The 22038-nt window shown below is 36.3% G+C and overlaps 2 protein-coding genes and 1 pseudogene across 3 annotated transcripts; 1 reads left to right on the forward strand and 2 right to left on the reverse strand.

Moving 5' to 3' along the window:
• Positions 1 to 25: 25 nt before the first annotated feature.
• Positions 26 to 10758, reverse strand: si:dkey-249d8.1 (uncharacterized). Of its 2 annotated transcripts, none has more exons than XM_051711844.1 (5): positions 10677 to 10758; positions 4050 to 4103; positions 3482 to 3671; positions 2788 to 2977; positions 26 to 1444 (listed from the first exon to the last, which is right to left on the reverse strand). In XM_051711844.1, exons 3-5 carry the CDS (start codon positions 3667 to 3669, stop codon positions 656 to 658), a joined length of 1167 nt encoding a protein of 388 aa, XP_051567804.1. In that variant the 5' UTR covers positions 3670 to 3671; positions 4050 to 4103; positions 10677 to 10758; the 3' UTR covers positions 26 to 655. The 2 variants fall into 2 exon arrangements, with proteins under 2 accessions (XP_051567804.1, XP_051567806.1); XM_051711846.1 differs by lacking the exon at positions 10677 to 10758 and adding an exon at positions 8614 to 9875.
• On the forward strand, positions 7364 to 13899 carry LOC127448909 (cathepsin Z-like). Its single transcript, XM_051711852.1, has 6 exons — positions 7364 to 7502; positions 9884 to 10047; positions 10716 to 10895; positions 12558 to 12708; positions 12945 to 13110; positions 13198 to 13899. The coding sequence occupies exons 1-6, from the start codon at positions 7384 to 7386 to the stop codon at positions 13321 to 13323; spliced, it is 906 nt and encodes a 301-aa protein (XP_051567812.1). The 5' UTR covers positions 7364 to 7383; the 3' UTR covers positions 13324 to 13899.
• Positions 13900 to 14045: 146 nt separating this feature from the next.
• On the reverse strand, positions 14046 to 18667 carry LOC127448811 (negative elongation factor D-like; annotated as a pseudogene).
• Between the last annotated feature and the right edge of the window lie 3371 nt (positions 18668 to 22038).

Genomic DNA, 22038 nt, shown 5'->3' on the forward strand with positions numbered 1-22038 from the left:
TGGATAGAAAAGAACAGACTAAAAAGATAGTGACAGTTTAGTATTTATTTAGTAAAATATTATGTATGTTACAAAAAAATCATTTATGAATGAGTAGAATATTACCTTTCCATTTGTAAGAGAAATAATTCATCACAAAAGGTAGCATAATGCATGACAGGTTAATTAGCCCGATTTAATTAGTTTTACACCACTGCTGAATGAAATCCAATGTATAATACATTAAAATACATAAACTACAATTTAAATTAATTTGATTTCTATGGCATGTAAAACTATCAGACAATGAGTTCCCCTATTAAAATTAAATTTTAAATAATTAGATTTTTAAACAAATGTTCTTAATTTATCAAGTTTGACATTATTAATGTTTCATTCTACACTCAAAAATATATATATTTTAAGGTTTGTGCATTTAAATTTCATAAAATTCTTTCAAATTGAATTGAGTAATCTTTAATAGAATTAAAAAAATATATATTTAAAATTTTATTTAATTTTGTTAGTTCATAACATATTGACTTTATAATGTCACCCTTAATTTTTCCTCACAATTTAAATCAGTACAGGTTAAAAAGCCTGTGAAGTGTGTTTTTATTTTTAGTGTCTTGTTTGCAATTTGCAATTTGCAATCTTCCGTAACAAGAATCAATCTTTAGATTTTCTTTGATTGACTTGAACTGAATAGACCGTGATCAGGCGGTGAATAAAAAACAGTGTCAGAATCTTCTAGTGGTTCCACCTTAATAGGGAGCTTCAGAGAGCATACAGCTTCATCTGACTTGATTTCAGCATTCAAAGGATTGTGAGATTCAGAGCCATCTTCAATCTTGACAATGACGCTATTGCAAATTGTAACTTGCATGGGGGGTAGCGCCATCAAGCTCTGGATAATCTCATCTCGAGATGCATTGGGCTTCACTGTGATCACTGGCATTATGACTTCATCTTCAGCACTTGCCTGTATAACGTCACCTGTTTCTGGTTTGAGATCCAGGTGAACACTAATCTTCATTGTGGTTGCACTGGTTTTGTAATGTGTTTTGCATGAGGGACAATAGACAGTTGGGCTTGATGGCGTTATGTTGCTTAGGTTATGTTTACGGTGGCATATGAAGAAAATCTTCACGTTTGCACCAATGATTTCACACTTTATAGATTCTGTAGGCACTTCAACAGTAACCGTTGCACCTTGAGATGGGATGTTGAGAATCCTTGTGTCTTTGGTGGTTGTTAGGGAGGTTTTATCGTTGAACTGTTTCAAAGACACATTTGTGATATGGTACCATTCTCCGATGGTGATGTTGTGTTCACACCAGACTGTTAGGCTAATATAGGCTGTAGCATCTGCCACTGTATATGTTGTTCTTGGAAGATATCTCCCATCCCGCACAACACTGTTTCCCTTGTACTCTTCCTTAATAATCTTGACAATAATGTTGACCTGTGCAATATGCAAAAATACCAATAAAATGGTGGTTAATTGCCATGGAAATAAGGTCATAATGCTGCCTTTATGTGCTTTTTGAGCTTTAAAGTTTTGGACCCTGTTGACTTGCATTGTGTGGACATACAGAGCTGAGATATTCTTCTAAAAATCATCGTTTGTGTTTTGTAGAAGAAAGTCATTTGGGATGGCATGAGGGTGAGTAAATGATGAGAGAATTTTCATTTTGGGGTGAACTATTCCTTTTAAAGGGGTCATGACATGCCTTTTTTTTATTATTTTAATATGTTCCTTGAGGTTGACTTATAATATTAGTAAAGTTTTTTCTCCTTAAAGACTTGACAGTAAACGCTCACTGTTATGATTGTTTCTCTGCTCTTGACTGACCTGCTCTCTCCTTGCCATCTCACTGTTCACCACTACTGGGTGGTGCTACTGAAGTAATAAGGTAAAGCAGTCACTGATGTGTTGAGGCAGCGGTCAGATATAGAGTACTGTGCAAAAGTCTTAGGCACATAAGATGTTTCACAAAAACATTTGTATTAAGATGGTTATTTATATCTTCAGCTTTAGTGTGTCAACAGGAAATATACATTTTAGACTCCCAAACATTACTTTTGCAAATAGAAAAGATTACAATAGAAGAACAGGGAGCCCTGCAACAGATGTCATGGCCCCCACTGAACATCGTGTCAGTCTGAGATTACATAAAAAGACAGAAGCAATTGAGAGATAGAAGAACTGTGGTGAATTCTCCAAGAAGCTTGGAACATCCTATCTGCCAACAACCAAGAAAAACTGTGTCCAGGTGTACCTAGGAGAATTGGTGCTGTTTTAAATGCAAAGGTGATCACACTGAATATTGATTTAGCTTTTTTATGTTTTTTTTTTAGTTTACTGGATTTGTATGACATTAAGTGATAAATGAAAACTATTTATGTCATTATTTTGGAAGACATCCTCACTATGCAACATTTTTCACAAGTGCCTAAACTTTTGCACAGTACTGTAAATGTCTACCACAGTGTGACATCACAGTGTGGAGGAAGTAGAGAACGAATCATTTTGGCATCTTGGTTTCAACAAATGCTCTTGCAGTGAGGAGGAAGTTGTGAGTTCTGAAACTTACAGTATGTTTTTATAGTACAATGAACTGTTACATGTGAAACGATCAAGAAAAATGTAATTCCTCATGTCATGACCCCTTTAAAAAAATTTTTTGTCTAAATATACATAATAACAATGGTATTATTCATATGGCTCATTCTCTTAAAATACTTTGTAATGTAACATTTTGCAAGAGCACTTTGCAGTACTAGTAATAGTTCAAATCTACCTACCCTCTGAGGTTTTGTAACCAGTTTTTCAGCCAATGTTATTTCTTGCTGTTTAGCAGGCAAGGTATCATTAAATGCATCTCCTAGATCACAAACGCAGGACATTCTGGAGCTGTGTGTGTAGAACACATTTCTTTTTCCATAGGACTCCTTGGATGGTTGTAATATCACATCTTCTAATGTAACTGGGCACCTGTACAAAGTATTTGATTATTAGAAAAACTTCAAATGTTTACACATTTACAATAAATCTGTCTATGTGGATAAATGTGGCCGAATACCATAGTTGAATGTACTTTTTCCTTTGATTAGCAGTTTATTTATTGTTTTTTTGGACCATACAATCATTTAGGTGACTGTTTTGAGTTATAATGAATAGTTGAAAATGCAGTAACATCTTTATATTCAAATATCACATTAAAATATCTATTACTGTTGCAAGGAGTGCTAAGATGTTTTTGAGGTTGCAGACAAAATGTTAAAATTAAGAGACAAATTCTGTCAAAGTATTTATTGGATCTGTAGGTATTTGATCAATTTTATTGACAAAAAATGAAGGTAAAGGATGTTAACAAATGTAGTTAAATGTGGTAATCATGCATATTGACAAATATACAGTAATTCCATTTTTCCTAATAAATCCAAATATAATTCCTCAGTGACTAATTAAGTATGTTGTTGCATTTAAGACACAAACCGATTCTTTTCAGCATTTTGGAACTGTGTGTGGTCCTGCGGGGTGAAGACTACAACTTTGGAACATTCACTTCCATGTTGAAGAGTGGCATCAAAATAGGACTTCTGTGGGTCTTTTAAGGGGCTCACATTATAAAGGTAGCCCTTGACACTCTGCTTTAATTTTTTGGCTGGACTTGCTTCTGCCATGCCTGATCAAAAATAAAAAAGCTGTTAACTGTTGACTTTACAAAGTTAAATTGGAACAGATGACATTATTAACATACTGTAGACATTTATCAAACATGGTATGGTGATGGTATCAGATGGTAAAATGATTACCATATTTATTTTCCATGCTACTTCAAAAATTACAGTGCCATGGTACTTTTTTGATTGTGCTGTACAGCATTACATAATGCATAAAACTAATAGGTGACAGCAAACATTTACATCTCGAGGTTATTCTGGTGTCAGTTTAATACTTTTAGTTCACTGAAAACAACAATGCATCAATGGTAACATATTTATCTACTTACTGAGTTATTTAATTCTTCTTATCTAAAAGAATTGAAGTGAAATATGCTTACCTGTGCTACCCCGTCTGCTACGTCGCTGAAATAATACTGGACTTTGCCCATTACCTGAAATGAAAACGTACTGTTTACAGGTGTGTAAAAAGTACTCGGAAATTATACTTAAGTGAAAGTATGGATACTGAGTGAAAATTGTACTCAATTAAAAGTCCAAGTATCTATCCAAAAACATACTTGAGTGAAAGTAAAAAAGTAAAAAGTTTTTCCCAGCTAGAATGAAATCAAGATAGGAGATGTTGTTAAATTCGATTGGTTTGTTAAGTCGCCTTTTTACTGTCTTTGACGACTGTCATATTTCTCCCTCAGTGGCATTCACAACCTGTTCATAGAATCATCAATAACTACATTTTTGCAAAATGATCTTTATGTGTACATAACACAGAAGTTTCCTGGTGGAATGAACACTAGAGGCGCTAAAACAACAACAACTTGTATCCCCTTTCACTCAAATCACGAGTAAAACGGCAGATTATCAGTTCATAAACACTTACTTTTCACCCTGTTCCTCACACAATGCTATCTTATTACATATAAACACATTTACTATAGCGGATGACTAATTTTAACATTTGCATTACATAACCAACTATATTTACAAGCTTCTTTAACTGTGATCAAATTGCGTGGTAGCTTAACTGATAGAGTGTTGCATATGCAATACAAAGGACTGGGGCACAAATCCTGAAGAGCACGCAAGATGACACGTGAGCCAAAAGTGTCATATAAGCACCACAAAATGATGTGGTTGCATCAGAAATTTTGTTTTTTATGTCACATTTGCTTTTTATGACACTATCAGTTAGGTTTAGGTTTAGGGTACGGAGGTCGGTTTTGTTTATTTAAATCTCGATAAAACATTAACCTTTAAAACTTCATCTGTTCGGGAGAACATTTCACTCGATTTTAGCACAACACTGTGAACATTTCACTTCAGAACTGCCCTGAGATGTGTAATGAACCACATAATATTATTTTGCAACAACGTTCCCACAGTCAATATAACTAACCTAACCCCAACCCTAACCTAACGCAATGTCCGTTGCATGATAGAAGGCACTCATGAATTGCAACGTCAGAGCACCAGCCCCTTATACATAGAGACATAGAGAAAGATCAAAACATTTCAAAATAAGTTTTGAAGAAAGTTAGTAATGTTGTTGGTTTTGTGAATTGTTTTCTGAGGTTTGCTGCCAAACCTTGCTGTTGAGCAGATGAATAAATTCAATAAAATTCATAATTAATATTTACTCAGATTCCATTATTTTCATTATCATTATTATTTTCATCATTATCATTGCTGGTTTTATAGTTATTATTATAATTGTAATTATAATTAATAGTTGCCCAACAACAACAAAAACAATAATAATTCAGCAAATAGGGAATATAAATTCATATGATTTAAATATGAAGGCAAGTGTAGAAATTAATAACTGTACACATTTAATTACAAAAGCATTTTGTTTATATATATATATTATTTGCAACATGAATGATAATTTTTGACTTCATAACAGTCCAATCTGTAGAAGTAGCAGGCATTTAGAATAAAGTTTTGGAGTTCACGAGTTTGAATCCAGGGCGTGCTGAGTGACTCCAGCCAGGTCTCCTAAGCAACCAAATTGGCCCGGTTGCTAGGGAGGGTAGAGTCACATGGGGTAACCTCCTCGTGGTCGCTATAACGTGGTTCTCGCTCTGTGTGGGGCGCATGGTGAGGGCCGCGGAGAAAGGCGTGAAGCCTCCACATGCTCTACGTCTCCGCGGTAATGCGCTCAACAAGCCACGTGATAAGATGCGCGGATTAACGGTCTCAGACGCGGAGGCAACTGAGATTCGTCCTCCGCCACCCGGATTCAGGCGAGTCACTACGCCACCATGAGGACTTAGAGTGCATTGGGAATTGGGCATGACACACTGGGGAGAAAAGGGGAGAAAATCACCAAAACAAAAAAAAATTTAATAAAGGCGGCACCAGTCCAATAAGACAAAAGAAAATGATCTGCAAAAATGTAGTGAGTACTTTTCAAGTTTAAATAAAACTGTAAGGAGTAAAAAGTAAAAAAAATGTAATTAAGTAAAAGTACAAGTATTCTGTTTAAATTGCACTCGAGTAAAGTACAAATCCCAAAAATAATACTTCAGAGTAAGTATTTAGCTTAAGTATTTTTACTCAGTTACTTTACACCCCTGACTGTCTATCATAGTGTTCATGAACTATTTTCAGAAGGTGGAGACCAAAATAAAGCTCTTTTGGTGTATTTTTCATTTTGATATTTTTGTTTTGATCATATTTCCCCAGTCTATCTAAACTCACTTGTGCACTTATTAGTAACTAGATGAATCATTTGCACATATAGGAAAGAACAGGGCTCTTTTTTCTCTCTCAGGTCTGTCTAGACCAGTGGTTCTCAACCTTTTTGACTCCAAGGCCCCCCACTGTCCAAGACAAAATTTTAAGGCCCCCTCACACAAAAATAGACATGTCTGATTAAAATACTTGTTAAAAATGTTTGATTCTAGAAGTTTCAGAAAGAGTTTGTTTGTAATTTGTAGGCATAGGCGTTAAAGTATTATTTAGCATTTTAATTAACTTGAATTATTTTAATATTTCTTAATTTAAATTAATTTGAAGTAAACTTGAGGCCCCCTTGGAAGTGTGCTGAGGCCCCCTAGTGGGTCCCGGCCCCCTGGTTGAGAACCACTGGTCTAGACACATGATGTCTTGTCTACAAAAAAGCTACTGGGTCTCCTTGATTTATTGATTTAAGAAGAACCTTTTTGGAAATATAAAAGAAGCCATATTCTACTGTACATGCATGTTTGTATTTAACATGTATTATGAGCTATTTAATAGTTATTCAATCTAAAAAAAAGAAGAAGAAAAAAAGAAAAAACCTAAAACAATAATTCACGAAACAGCAAAAATTGCTAGACAAATTAGCTATCAAACTGATTTGGCCAACAGAATTTGTGATTAACAAATTTTATGAAATGACAACATGTAGGCTACATTCCCCAAACTGACATCAATGAATACCCTTGTTCTGATGGGACAGTTCAACCTTCATTATTGGACTTTTGCCTCAAAAACTAATAGTTAGTGAGATATAAAGTAGACCAATCCTTGTGACAACTTCCCCGTGTAATCGAAGTTTGTTAGATTAAAGGTGAGATGTCGTCTACTAACTATCACAAAAGGGAGTTAATGTTTTACAAATTAGAATATGCACAGTAAGGGGATTTGTTTCGAAATTTTTTCCACGCCTCCTGAAGAATAAAATCCCAGTGAGGACTCATGTGGTGATCATATGACCGCCTGAGATTCAACATGGCTCGACTGCTTGTCTTTTATCTGTTTACTGTGTCGGGTGTTTTCGCTGGACGCTATTTTAATGAGAATGAGCCCTGCTACAGACCACATCCGAGGAGAAATCTACAGGGAGTGAGGTATGTCGCCACCTTTTTGTATTAGATATAAATGTGTTATATGTGTGACTACACGAGTAGCGCAAGAAATACAGAACCAGTGCAGTGTCTCAAATCCTAGAGAGCTGCCTAGTGCCTACCTAGACAGCAGTTTTGGGCATTACAGGCAGGGCGACACTCTTGAACCAGTAATGCAGTCAAGGTAGGCAGCTTACTTGGATTTGAGGCACAGCCTAAGTGTTCACGTCTTTCTGTCTTAAAAGCTGATCTAAAGATGAGTTTAAAAAAATGGGTATTTGCTGTTCTGGACTTGTGAACATGTGACATGTTTAAGCGTCATGCTGTGAAAAATGCAAATAGTTTTCTCTGAGCTTCCTCTTGTATCTGTTGTTTTTCACTCTATTTCCTGCTGTCCCTGACTTCAGCTTAGTAATGATTTGGCACTATGAAGCTGAGTTTTTGAATATATTCTTTATCTAGTACAATAATATTATATTCTTCTCACATGGACAATGTTCAGAATAACTTACCAGTACTACTACCATACTACTTTAACAATTTCTGTACTATTGTATGTATACTGAACACAGTATACATACAATGTTTAGTACAGTATATCTATAATGTTTGATAGTGCAATAATATTTTATACTTCTCACATGGGCAATATTCGGAGTAGCATACTAGTACTACCATACTACTTTTGTGATTTCTGTAGTTCATATTGTAGTATGCATACTGATCATTGGATGTGTATTTTCTATAATATATTCTTTAGATTGTATAATATAATGTATGATATATTCTTCTCACATGGACAATAATTGGAATAGCATAGCCTAATAGTTCACACTAATTTGACTATTTTTGTAGTATATATGTAGTATGCTTTTTAAACACAGAATGGGGATTTTCTATAATATATTCTTTATATAGTATAATATAGGGATCGGCACGAGTACTCAGACGTGGCAGCAATGATCCATCATGAAAACAATGATCGATGGTGATCATGCATGATGTGACTTTTCACTTAATTCGAAATTCAATGACAATTACCAGACAACTAAACACAAACGTGTCAAAGAGGGATCTCATTTTTGCCGAAATGTTTGCGTGATGTAAAACACACCTGAATCTTGAAGAAATGGGAGTTGAAGATTTCCGCACGAGTTTCCAAGTTAGAAGTCCGACATAAAGTGTCATTCCGTTGCACTTTCCCCAGTTGAAATGTGGAAATTCCGACTCTCCGAGTTGAATGGAGCGCTTCATGAATAATCACAGGAACAACAATATGGAGCATCACGGCTTCCCTACAGGAGCGAACACTCGAGGAGACACACACACCAGGCGTGTGGCAGTGGACTCAACGCGCTGCGAGTGTTTCAAACAGATAGATAGAGTGCAGCTAAATGGAACAGAATGCAGCGTCTTCAAAACTGAACTTCAACTTAACACGCACATTAAAAACACGATGGTTATGGGCATCTCCTATTAAGCCATTAAGCAATTAGACCGAGTGCTGGAGTAGACAAAATGCTCAAAATGCCCATCCATAGTATAATATCATATAATCTTCTCTAATGGGCAATGTTAGGAATAGCATACTAGTACTACCATACTACTTTTAGAATGTCTGTACTATAGTATGTATACTGAACACAGTATGGGGATTTTCTATAATATATTCTTTATACTGTATAGTACAATAATATTTTAATCTTCTCACCATCTTCTCTTATTATTTGATCGGACTGCCAAATGACATTTTTACACATACTTGGATTGAAAATGCAAAATAACCTTATTTATGACCTCAACGTTGCATATTACTGTTTATCGTTTCATAATCCATACTGTTTCACATACTATTGGCAGCCTACAGTATACTCTGTTTGTAGGCTGTTCTAAAGGTTGCTTATCACAAGCCCCATCATCTTGCATAGACTGGCCCCATTGTCACCTAGTGTACTGCAGGTGTCTCACCTCATGGCAATTCGGTGTGTGAAATTATGAAGAGAAATGCATACCAGAGTGGTGAAAAGGTTGTCACCACATCACAGGACAGTTTGACACCTGATTTATTTATAATCATAAATGTCATGCTTAGTTCCCCTTTTTAATTGCTAACTTATGAGCAGATGGCCTGTGAGTGTTTTTTGCTGGATTTTTCTACTTACCCCCTTGCTGCTTGCTGTGAATGCATTTTCGGTGTTTTGGGGTCAGTGAAGAGAACATTGACTGTGGAGCCAATGGGTGATCACAGATAGCAGCACTTGGCTAATATTTACACCTAAAAATGTGACCGTAGCTGCCCTTTGTTTGAACCTGTTTTGAAAAATGTTCTGATATCTCTTGTGGTTGAACCTGTGCTATCAACTGATTCATTTTGGATTCTTCAGAACTGGACCACGTCCTTATGAATATATGAATTTAAAGGATCTCCCCAAAGCATGGGATTGGAGAAACATCAATGGCGTCAATTACGTCAGCACCACACGCAACCAACACATACCTCAGTACTGTGGGTCTTGCTGGGCTCATGGAAGCACAAGTGCTTTTGCAGGTGAGAAAAACAAGCCAATAGTTCACCCAACAATAAAATAATTTACTCATCCTTATATTGTTCCAAATTTGTGGGGTGGTATTTTTCTCTGTGAAATGCAAAACAAAAATTTGAAGTCAGTTGTGCCAAAATGGAATTGAAACTTCAATGAAGATTGATTTGAGAGCTGCAGTGGAGGGGAAGGTTTAATGTGAATAACGGTTTAAATTTCAGTCTGTCCCGTTTAAGAGCATGAGTCATAAGTCAGACAACCTTTATGGCAGCTTCTTTGGTCCTTTTAAGAGGTTGACTGACGTGAGAGAAGAGCTGTGTAAAAATTCTTCAAAAATTCCCTTGGAAATAAATAACCACATGTGTTTGGAATGGCATGAGTGAGTAAATGATGATAGAATGTTCATTTTTGGTGAACTACTGTATTCCTTTAAACTAGTTTTGTGTTAGCCTGTTGAGAGTTTTCTAGAGAAATACTTTAAGAATATCACAAGGTTGTTTAATCATTAAAGATCCAATGATCTAGATCTATCATGATCTGTTGCAATATTTATGCCATTTCCTTGATTTTGTGATGGCACCACCTGACTATCATCTGATTAAATCAGCTGTCATGACATTTTGTAGTGTGATAGTACCTGTAACTTGTCTTGATTATTTTTCCTTGTGTATTTCAGATCGTATCAACATCAAGCGGAAAGCAGCATGGCCATCTGCCTATCTGTCTGTCCAGAATGTCGTTGACTGTGGTGATGCAGGTTCCTGCCATGGTGGAGATCATTCTGGAGTGTGGGAATATGCAAACACTCATGGCATCCCCGATGAAACCTGCAACAACTATCAGGCCAAAGATCAGAGTAAGAGGGCCCCCTTAAAGCTACAGTATATGGTGGGATGTCTTGTACTGTACTATGAAATGTAACTAGAAGTTTACATTTTCTGAAAATGTGAGTGGTGCTTGTCTGGGCAAAATAATCTACCACGATGCCATGGTGAGGTTGGTATGAGGTTTCTTATTGCTCCTAAGGTGTTTGGAGTGGTTATTAACATGCTGCTAGGGTGTTCTAGGTTGTTTTTTGGTGTAGTTACTTACCAGTTGATAAACTGATAGAGCCCACCCCCATGTCTCTACGATATCCTGGTCCCTAGTTAATGGCTTGGGTTCCTCCAGGATACAACCCCAATTCTAAAAAAGTTGGGACAGTATGCAGAATGGCAACAAAAACAAAAAGGGATGATTTGTAAATTACATTCACAATGTGCTATATTGAAAGCACTACAACACATTATTTTATGTTTTATCTTGTGAATTTAAATTTTTTTTTTTAAATATACACTCATTTCAAATCACATGATTGCAACACGCTTCATAAAAGTTGGGACAGTAGAGTGTTTACACAATTTCGTAACTCTTATCAAGCGTTCGGGCTCTGAAGAAGCTAGCAGCATTTTCCCCCATTCACCCATTATGCAGGTCTTCAGCTGTGCAATTGTACGGGGCCTTCGTTGCCATATTTTGCGCTTAAAAATGCAGCACACATTCTCAATTGGAGACAGGTTAGGACTGCAGGCAGGCTAATCTGGCACCTGCACTCTCTGCTTAAGCAGCCATGCACTTGTAATTCGGGCAGTTTGGGGTTTGGCGTTGTCCTGCTGGAAAATGCTGGGATATCCCTGGAAAAGACAGCTTCTGGATGGCAGCTTATTTTGCTCCAAATTTTGTACATATCTGTCTGCATTAATGTTGGCCTCACAGATGTGAAATTTACCCATGCCATGGGCAATGACACACCCCCTTACCATGACAAACTCTGGCTTTTGGACCTGTCGATGATAACAGCTTGGATGGTCCTTTTGCTCTTTGGCCCTGAGAACATGACATGACTGTTTTTAAGACAAACACGTGCATCCCAAAATAATTTTCAGCCTTGCCCTTTACACACTAAAATTTGACCGGATTCCTTGAGTCGTTTAATAATATTGTGCACTGTAGAAGGTGAAATGTCCAAATTGTGTTCCATTCTGTATACAATTTACAAATCACTCCTTTTAGTTTTTATTAGCATTTTGCATACTGTTGTGTGCAACTGCAAAAAAGTTGGGGTTGTAAGTCTATGAGACTTTTTTCTGCACGATTTGAGGTACCATTCACAAGATTGTAGCACAAATGGTATGGAATGAGTTATGTGCTGATATTTGAACAAACCCCTAAACCGTAAATATGAGCAATAGTGGAAAAACCTGTAAAATAAAAAAATGTCCTGGTCACATTTTACATTTAAAAAATCTTAATGCCCTTAAATGCAGGCTTCAATTTCTTTATGCAAAATATATTTTCATATTTGTTTTGTATTGATTTAGGGTTAAAAATGACCAGGACGTTTTCTTGACAGGTTTCATGAAAATAGCTCTTGTAATAATAATGCTTGCTGTATCCAGTCTTTCTGCATTCGAATATATTGCACTCGAAAGTGATTTGATAGAATAATTAATTTGTGTATGTTTCTGTTTTTTTTCAGAGTGTAATCCCTTTAATCAGTGTGGAACCTGCACAACCTTTGGTGTGTGTAATATTGTGAAGAACTACACTCTCTGGAAAGTTGGAGACTACGGCTCAGTCAGCGGCCTGGACAAGATGAAAGCTGAGATCTACAGTGGAGGACCCATAAGGTGTATAGACTGCTGGATGAAGGATTTTTAATATTACTTTAAAAATAATGTTACCATGTCCGTTTATGAAGCTGCCTTCAATGGAAGCTGCCTATTATGTAGGTAGTAGTCATCAAAGCAGCTCTCTAGGATTTGGAACAGAGCTTAGGTGTCATATCTGAACCAACAACTAAGAATAAGGACTATTGGAGTTATAAATTGAGATCTTCAGACTCGATATTTGTTTGTTTTTGTAGTTGTGGGATTATGGCAACGGACAAGCTGGATGCGTACACTGGTGGTTTGTATTCCGAGTATGTTCCGGATCCCTATATAAACCACATTGTTTCAGTGGCTGGCTGGGGTGTTGATGAGACTGGAGTGGAGTACTGGGTTGTTCGTAACTCTTGGGGAGAACCATGGGTAAGATAGACCTGAAAAGTTGACTAGTGTGACCACCATACATGCACAATTTAAAATGTTTAATGCAATCTCTGGCCTTTTGTTTAGGGAGAGAAAGGTTGGCTCAGAATTGTCACCAGTGCATACAAGGAGGGCAGCGGAAGCCAGTACAACCTTGCCATCGAAGAAGACTGCATGTATGGAGACCCAATCCTACCCAAGAACTATGTGTAGATTACTGTCAGGTGTTCAGCTCTGAAAATACACTTATTTTAGATTAGGCTAATTTGCCACATTTTTTAAATGCCACTTCCAGGGAAAAAATTATTTTCTGACTCTGTTGCAGAGGTATGATTTTTTTTTTATATATATATATAAAGTATATTTTTAATGGCAATCTCAGGAATATTATATCAGAAAGTGTACAGGTTTATACTTTAAATTCTGCATTTGTATGCCTTCAACCAATGTTCTTTTTTTAAATTGTCAACGCCACTTGGTGATCAAAAAGGGAAAAGTAGCACCCATCTTTTTTTTTTTTAAACTAGAACCGTTTTAAAATGGAATAATTCCTCACCATTGTTACATGGTGATTCATCTGTTCCTTGTGTGCCTATAGCTTTTTAAAGCTTTTGGGGTTTGCTAAAGCAAAAGTACAACATTTACTTCCCTTTTTTGATGGGGGTTTTGCTTGAATACATCTGTCAAACCATGCCAACATATGCCAAACTGAAGTCATGGCTAGATATATTAAGTTGTCAATTTTGTCAAATTTTCAACCACACTCTTCAAATAAAAGTCTTAAGAGTTTTGCTCCTTGTTTTTATTCCATTACTGTTTTGATGACTAAGATATTGGTTGGACACTTTTAATTTTCGAAGTTTATTACCAACAAAACCAGAATACCTAAACTGGTTCTTTTTGTATTCACTGCTAATTGCAATATGCATTTTTTTTGTATTGATACAACACCACAGCTTTGATTTTGATCAAATGAATGCCAATGGCCCTTGGTTTTTACCATGTGAAGCAGAGGCTTGTCTGCAAACTTGTCTGTTTTTGAGATGATTACACTATGGGCATAATACAATCATGTTTAATAAAAATAAAAAAACATATGTACACTGAAATTGATGACCCTCGATTCTAGCCAAACTCCTATTGGTCATCCATCTCGTGAAAGAGCGCTCGTCTCATGGGTAGACCTGTCTGTTTTCAACAGTCCCACCAATTTCAATAGTGCGAGTTGATAAGATGGTCTCAGTTCATCATGATGAAGATGGACTTGCAGTGTGCTGAAAAAATAGAAAATTGGAGGAATCAAGAAACAAGTACTACAGGTATATGTAATGCTAAATTGCATTTGTGTGCTTTGTAAGTCACAGTGGTGTCCCAATCACTGAACTGAGAAAAAAGTCAAAGGCTTACAAATATTAAGGATGTCGATTTTCATAGTCAACTGTCATCAAAATTAACAATCAATTATTTCCAGAAACACGGAGGACTTTCACAATACAAATCGTTTCAAACCAAGTGCCACAAAAAAATAAAAACTTTCAACTATTTAACATACACTTTAGAAATGAGTATTCGAATTTCCCTCTGATTAAATTCTGTATTTGAATCTACATGAATTAAACATTTCATTTACCATTATTATAATGTTTATAGAAAATACAGATACTGTATCACACACTAAGTGCCATTCAAATCTTATCTTAAAGGAACTGTTCACCCATAAATGAAAATTCTCATCATTTACTCACCCGCAGGCCATTGCAGATGTATATGACTTTCTTCTGCAGAGCACAAATTATGATTTTTTTAATAAGATTTCAGCTCTGTAGGACAGGTCCACACAATGCAAGTGAATAGTGACCAAAATTTTGAAACTCCAAAAAGCACACAAAAGGCAGCATAAAATTAATAAAACTCCAATGGTTTAATAAACATTAAAAACTACTTTTTCACTATAAATCTTGATGTCTCTTTAGCGATTGTGACTTCAAACTCGATTACACTTCCTAGCTCCCTCTAGCGCTCTGTGCATGTGTCAAGCACTAGGAAGTGTAATCGAGTCTGAAATCATGATCATGTCTAGAGACTGCAATTGCAAGATGTAGAGTCAAAAAGGAGTTATTTTGGTTTGTTCTTGCCAAAAAATGCTTAGATTGCTTCAGAAGACATGGATTTAACCACTGGAGTCATATGGATTACTTTTATGCTGCCTTTGTGCTTTTTGGAGCTTCAAAGTTTTGGTCACCATTCACTTGCATTGTCTGAACCAACAGATCTGAGATATTCTTTTAAAAATCTCCTTTCTGTTCTGCTGAAGAAAAAGCCATACACATCTGGGATGGCATGAGGGCGAGTAAATGATGAGAATTTTCATTTTTAGGTGAACAATTCCTTTAAGCATTTCTCCGTCTTACTAGAGACATTTGTCCATTTCAAAAAGGATTGTGGACATCTCACCAATGAACTCAACCACAGGGTCATGCTCTGCCTCAGTGCGGATTGTTCCTGCTATGCTGTCATTTTCTAGGATGGGCAAAAAGAGCTGGACAAAGTCAGAGGTGTATGGAGGAGTTATCACATCCAGAACCTGTCCCAAGAGGAGATGGGGAGAGGAAGACTTCAAAAAACCAACCATGAACTGGTTATAAAGCACTACATAATGAGATTTTCATGTGTGCAGCATATGATGACATTTCAAAAATGGTGCCTAACCTCTGTAACAAAGTATCTGATGAGCGAAATGTCTGTGTTTAGTTTCTCAAGACATTTGCGGATATAGTTGACCACTGGAAGCACATAACCTCGACTCAGCAGATGAACCATACGATCCAGTAAGGTCTTCTTGAGCTCCAGCTACAATAAATTAACAAGAGAGATTAAAAAGTCAGGTTTTGGAGCCATGATTATGAGCACTGGGGGTGTAAATAACTTAAACTGACGAGGATTTGTAAAATAGTTTAATAGAGATTGCATTTACAAAGAGCAATTTCCAACATCTAGAGTAAAATATATGTGCTTTAGAAATATCTCTGTCTTTCCCATGTCTTTTAAAGATTTCATTAATTAAACAAAAGTTGTCGCCGCACTATCCCAGCAAGTTCAGGAGCCAAGACCAAAAAACTAACACAAATAAGTTTATTTCACAACGGGAATAAATACAAACGTAGCAGCCAAAGGATGAGGAAGGCTTTTGGCCATAAAATTATATTTATTTCCCTGATTATGCAAGTATGTTAATGACAAATGTCTTAGCTACAAAAAAAAAAAAAAGCATGTTGAATTGCACTACTTGAAAAATAAATGCATTAAATTAACAACGCTTGCATTTTTTGGGGCTGCAATTTAACAGTTGTATATTTAAGATGTGATTATTTCAACTTTCAACCAAAGATCAGTTCCAAAATTTTCCGTTTTTTTATTTTTTATTCCACCTTTATTTTTCGTAAGGTAATATTCAGTCCATTATATTTCACTTCACAAATTTGAGTGGTTCATATTCGGTTGGAAGTTCCACCTTGCACATCCTGGTATTTCGGGAAAAGCGTTAGTGCCTCGCTTGCTGATACTATTCTTCACCACTTGGTGGTACAATTAGGTGCGAATGATGACTACGAGAAACAGGTAGAGGACCTTGTTTACAGTCTGTGTGTCATCACATTTTGCTCAGATTAGAAGCGTTATCAAAGCTACACCTGCAGTGTCTTTTTCTGTACCAAGACATTTGTCATTAATATACTTCCACACCTATTGTACAATAATAAATGTACCTTATCTAGAGACATATTCAGAAAACAGAGAAAGATTGTATACATTTCCATGACTTTTCTGGTCCTGGATATCACAGTTTTAGAACTCCAAGGTGTTTCCAGGTTTTCCATGATCACTGTATGAAGTGTACTAATTCTTCTGTAATTATTGTAGGGTTTGTTGCTGTCTTAAACAAACCTGCTCCATGATATCATGCTGTGAGTGTTCTGTCTCGAACAGTTTTACGAGCAACTGCAAAACCTGAGGATGAAGAAGCTGATGGCATGTGCTGATCTGAGAAATAAACACAAACACACACACATTTTTGTCTTTTACAGAAGTTGCTTGTCAAATTGAACAGTGGTGGACTGTATATCATCATGTTGGCTAAATTTTTGGCCACAATTGAGCATTGGAGCATTCACCCTGCACAAATTTGGCTCCAACTCCATCGAAAGCTAAGATTTATTAAGGCAATTATTCAGATGTCGGCAAGCATGCTACGCTAAGCAATCCAAGACAGACAATTTTGTCTTTCATGGCATGTCTCAGATTTTTGTCTCAGACAGCAAAATCATGACAAAAGTCCTACAGCATGCATTTAGCATTTACATGCACAAGCATTAAAAATATAAGAACAGAACTGGAATAAATGTTCACACCTGATGCACTGGTACAATGTGCTGAGTTCTGCTACAAGCTCTATAGCTCCTTTATTTTTATTGCAGCAGAGATTATGAACCGTCTCGATGGCCTTAGTGGTGGACTTCAGCTCATCCTTATTTATATTCACTTGTTCTAGAAATAAGAGAAACTTTACATAATCCACCACAACACTTCCTTTTATGAGTGAACAGCTGTTATCATCTTTAATGGAGCGATTTACTGACAAAATACATAGATTTAAATATACAAGCTAAATGTGTGTTTAATACATACCTTTTTCCATGTTTCCACAACACTAGCTGCATAAGCTAAAATGTGGATATATTTGTGTTTATGGTCCTGGTTGATTTTAGCTCTTGGTTTAAAGTGACAGCATGAAAAGGTCCAAGAAGGCAGGAACTCTGATCTACATGTGGATGAGATGAGTTTGGTTAACGTCAGTTGTGGAACACACTTTCCTTTAGGTTTTTGTTAAATTTGGGAAAACTAAGTAGCTATAATGCAAGAGCTATAGAGACAAGAGAATCATAATATACAGAAGCTTGTGTTTATAGTCCTGTACGTGGTGAAGGTTTAACAAAAATCAACCTAAGAAGGTTCAGCAAATTCTTAACTGGACCCTTCAGGAATATTCATCTAATAACTGCATCCTGTAAAAGTGGAAAAACATATTCTGACACCAGCTAGCCAGTTCTTCGTAATCTTCGTAAACCCTTGAAAGAACTCTTTAAATGGGTTAGATAAAAATAGTTCCATTAAAACTACTTTATAGGAGATTCGTATCAGCTCAACAGGAGGTGGATCCATGCTGCTGAACATCTTGAAAAGGACTGTGATGTCAGCCGGGTTTAGAGCCCCTTTAGAGAGCATGGCACCAAGAGCCTGGTATGCACGGCTGTGCCCAGGGCTAGAGTGATCTGACTGGCATCATGTCCCCTAAATACAACAATCGAAACATTGTCTACTTTAAATAATTAATACCATAAAAGCAGTTTTCGGAATGTTTCACATTGTTTGATATACCTCTTGTGGGCATATTTCTGTACTTCCTGTACAATTCGCCGCATGGCCGAGCCGCCCTGCTCCTCCTGAGCGAGGATAGACATCATGGCCTGAGCAAACAAGTGTGCTCACCATGGCACACCATCTTCTGCTCAAAATAAACACACAAGAAGAAAATTCAATAAGTATTGTGGTGCAGTTTGTAATTTCTGCGACACTAGTGGCACCAAACAGAATTACAAAAATAATGACTATTTCCAAGGATATGGAAGCCAACAAAGGCCCGGTTTTTTGCTATTCCTGTTTGGTGTCTCTTCTGTCAATGATATATCATTCTTCATCTTACAAAATGAAATAGGTTCTGTTCTCCTCCATCTAGTAGTGTGGCGAGAGAGGTGCGTAGGACCCTGGAGAAAACCTCCAACTGTTGGCAGACAGTGGACACGCTTGTGATCTCTCCTTGATACCCTGCATCTGAAATCAACTATATACAACGAACAAGTAAAGAAATGTACTACCACTATTAAATGCCACTTCAGCTGTATGAATGCTGCTTAATTCTTCGCTAGGGTGCTCCTTTACCTTGCAGTGAAGTTGAGCATCAGGCAGTCTGGATGGGCTTCAGCAAATTTGTAGAACAGATCTCTCCATGTTGTGTGTGCTATCATCTGTTCCAGCCATGCTGGCATCTAGCAGAGATGCATATTGTTAACAGGGCTCAACTCATTTTTAATTTAAACAATTTCTTCCTGAAAGACATAACTATATTACAACTCCATACAGTGAAGAACATATTGCTAACAGAGAAATAAAATAATGTCAAATAATGTTATTTCTTTGTGCTTCACACATACAAAGATACAAATACAAAGGAACACAGTCAACGTGAACGTACATTTCTGACAAGTGCTGCTTTTTTAAATAACTAGTATTTGTTAGTGTATAATGGGTAATATAATAACAAGTGTATAAAAGTTTGTAATCACTACCAAAAGAAAAAACAAGCAAATACTAATCCCCAAAAGGACAAAACAAACGTACTAATGCCTGAAGGATAAAACTAATCAAAACAAAATGTACTTATGCCTTAAGGATAAAAACAAAATGTACTATTCCCTAAAGGATAAAACTGAACTAATAAAAACAAATGTTCTAATCCTAAAAAAATAATAAAATCTACTAATCCCTAGAGGAAAAACAAAACAAATGTACTAATCCCTAAAGGATAGAACTAAACAAAACAAAAAATTGCACTAATCTCTAATGAAAAACAAAAAACAAAAACCTAACACTAATCCCTAAAGGAAAAAAAAAAAACAAACAATTGCACTAATCCCTAAAGAAAAAACAAAAAGTACTAATCCCTAAAGGAAAAAAAAAAAAAAAAAAAAAATGAACTAATCTCTAAAGGAAAAAACAAAACAAATGTACTCATCTCTAAACAAAATATCTCAACAAAACAAATGCACTAATTCTTTAAGTAAAATACTAAACAAAACAAATGTAGTAATCCTTAAAAAGAAATTATATATATCTGAACATACCTAAGCAATCAAATTTCACGATATTAGATTTGATTACAGTGAGGAAACATAAGTCACATCTCCCTCAACAGTGAAGATTGAATCTGCTTTCTGAGGGTGAAAGTGTTTGATCAAGAGACTCTTCAAATGATTCTCAACACGCTCCTGCACCTGGGTGGGTTCCACTCCTACATGAGAACAAATACATATAGGCATTCAAGAATTGTTCTGTAATTCAATTCTAAAAGCATGCAAGATTTTGTATTTATATACACTGGCAGCCAAAAGTTTGGAAAAGTGCACAGATTTTGCTCTTATGGAAAGTAATTGGTACTTTTATTCACCAAAGTGGCATTCAACTGATCACAATGTATAGTCAGGACATTAATAACGTGAAAAATTACTATTACAATTTGAAAACAATGTTCAGAACTTCTTAAACTACTTCAAAGAGTTCTCATCAAAAAATCCTCCACGTGCAGCAATGACAGCTTTGCAGATTCTTGGCATTCTAGCTGTCAGTTTGTCCAGATACTCAGGTGACATTTCACCCCACACTTCCTGTAACACTTGCCATAGATGTGGCTGTCTTGTCGGGCACTTCTCACACACCTTACAGCCTAGCTGATCCCACAAAAGCTCAATGGGGTTAAGATCCATAACACTCTTTTCCAATTATCTGTTGTCCAATGTCTGTGTTTCTTTGCCCACTCTAAACTTTTCTTTTTGTTTTTCTGTTTTAAAAGTGGCTTTTTCTTTGCAATTCTTCCCATAAGGCCTGCACCCCTGAGTCTTCTCTTTACTGTTGTACATGAAACTGGTGTTGAGCGGGTAGAATTCAATGAAGCTGTCAGCTGAGGACATGTGAGGCACCTATTTCTCAAACTAGAGACTCTGATGTACTTATCCTCTTGTTTAGTTGTACATCTGGGCCTTCCACATCTCTTTCTGTCCTTGTTAGAGCCAGTTGTCCTTTGTCTTTGAAGACTGTAGTGTACAGATTGTATGAAATCTTCAGTTTTTTGGCAATTTCAAACATTGTATAGCCTTCATTCCTCAAAACAATAATTGACTGATGAGTTTCTAGAAAAAGCTGTTTCTTTTTTGCCATTTCTGACCTAATATTGACCTTAACACATGCCAGTCTATTGCATAATGTGTCAACTCAAAAACAAACACAAAGACAATGTTAAGCTTCATTTAATGAACCAAATAGCTTTCAGCTGTGTTTAATATAATGGCAAGTGATTTTCTGGTACCAAATTAGCAATTTAGCATGATTACTCAAAGATAAGGTGTTGGAGTGATGGCTGCTGGAAATGGGGCCTGTCTAGATTTGATCAAAAATTACTTTTTTCAAATAGTGATGGTGCTGTATTTTACATCAGTAATGTCCTGACTATACTTTATTATCAGTTGAATGCCACTTTGGTGAATTAAAGTACAAATTTCCTTCCGAAACAGCAAAATCTGTACATTATTCCAAACTTGTCGCCAGTGTATATTTGACTTAATTACCATATTCTCTATGCATCCGAGAAGAATACAATACAATATTCATTAATGTCTTATTTAATAGTAATACTGATAGTTTGTGTTTTGTATTTAAAACCACTGGCACCTTATATACAGTATCTGTCCTAGTTTTTTCTTTGTTATTGGATTGATACTTTAGCAATAATGTGTTGTCATACACTCATGGCATCAAAGCACTTTAAAATTGATTATTGCCACACTAATGGCATACACCTTGTGGTTGTGTCTTACCCATCTGTATGAGCCACTCCACCAGCAGATTCACTGTCTGTGCAACAGCAGAGTAATTCTTTGAGAGTAGCTGGATAACATGCTCAGGTGAACCACCTGCCTGGAAATACCTGCAGAGATGGGGACAAAAATACCTGGGCTCACCAATGGGATGTTTATATATATTTATTTATTGAAACTGCACCATGGTATTACCATGTTTTTTTAGACATCTACCATGGTGTTA

The sequence above is a fragment of the Myxocyprinus asiaticus genome, chromosome 12 (genome assembly GCF_019703515.2).
Source record: "Myxocyprinus asiaticus isolate MX2 ecotype Aquarium Trade chromosome 12, UBuf_Myxa_2, whole genome shotgun sequence".
NCBI lineage: Eukaryota > Metazoa > Chordata > Actinopteri > Cypriniformes > Catostomidae > Myxocyprinus > Myxocyprinus asiaticus.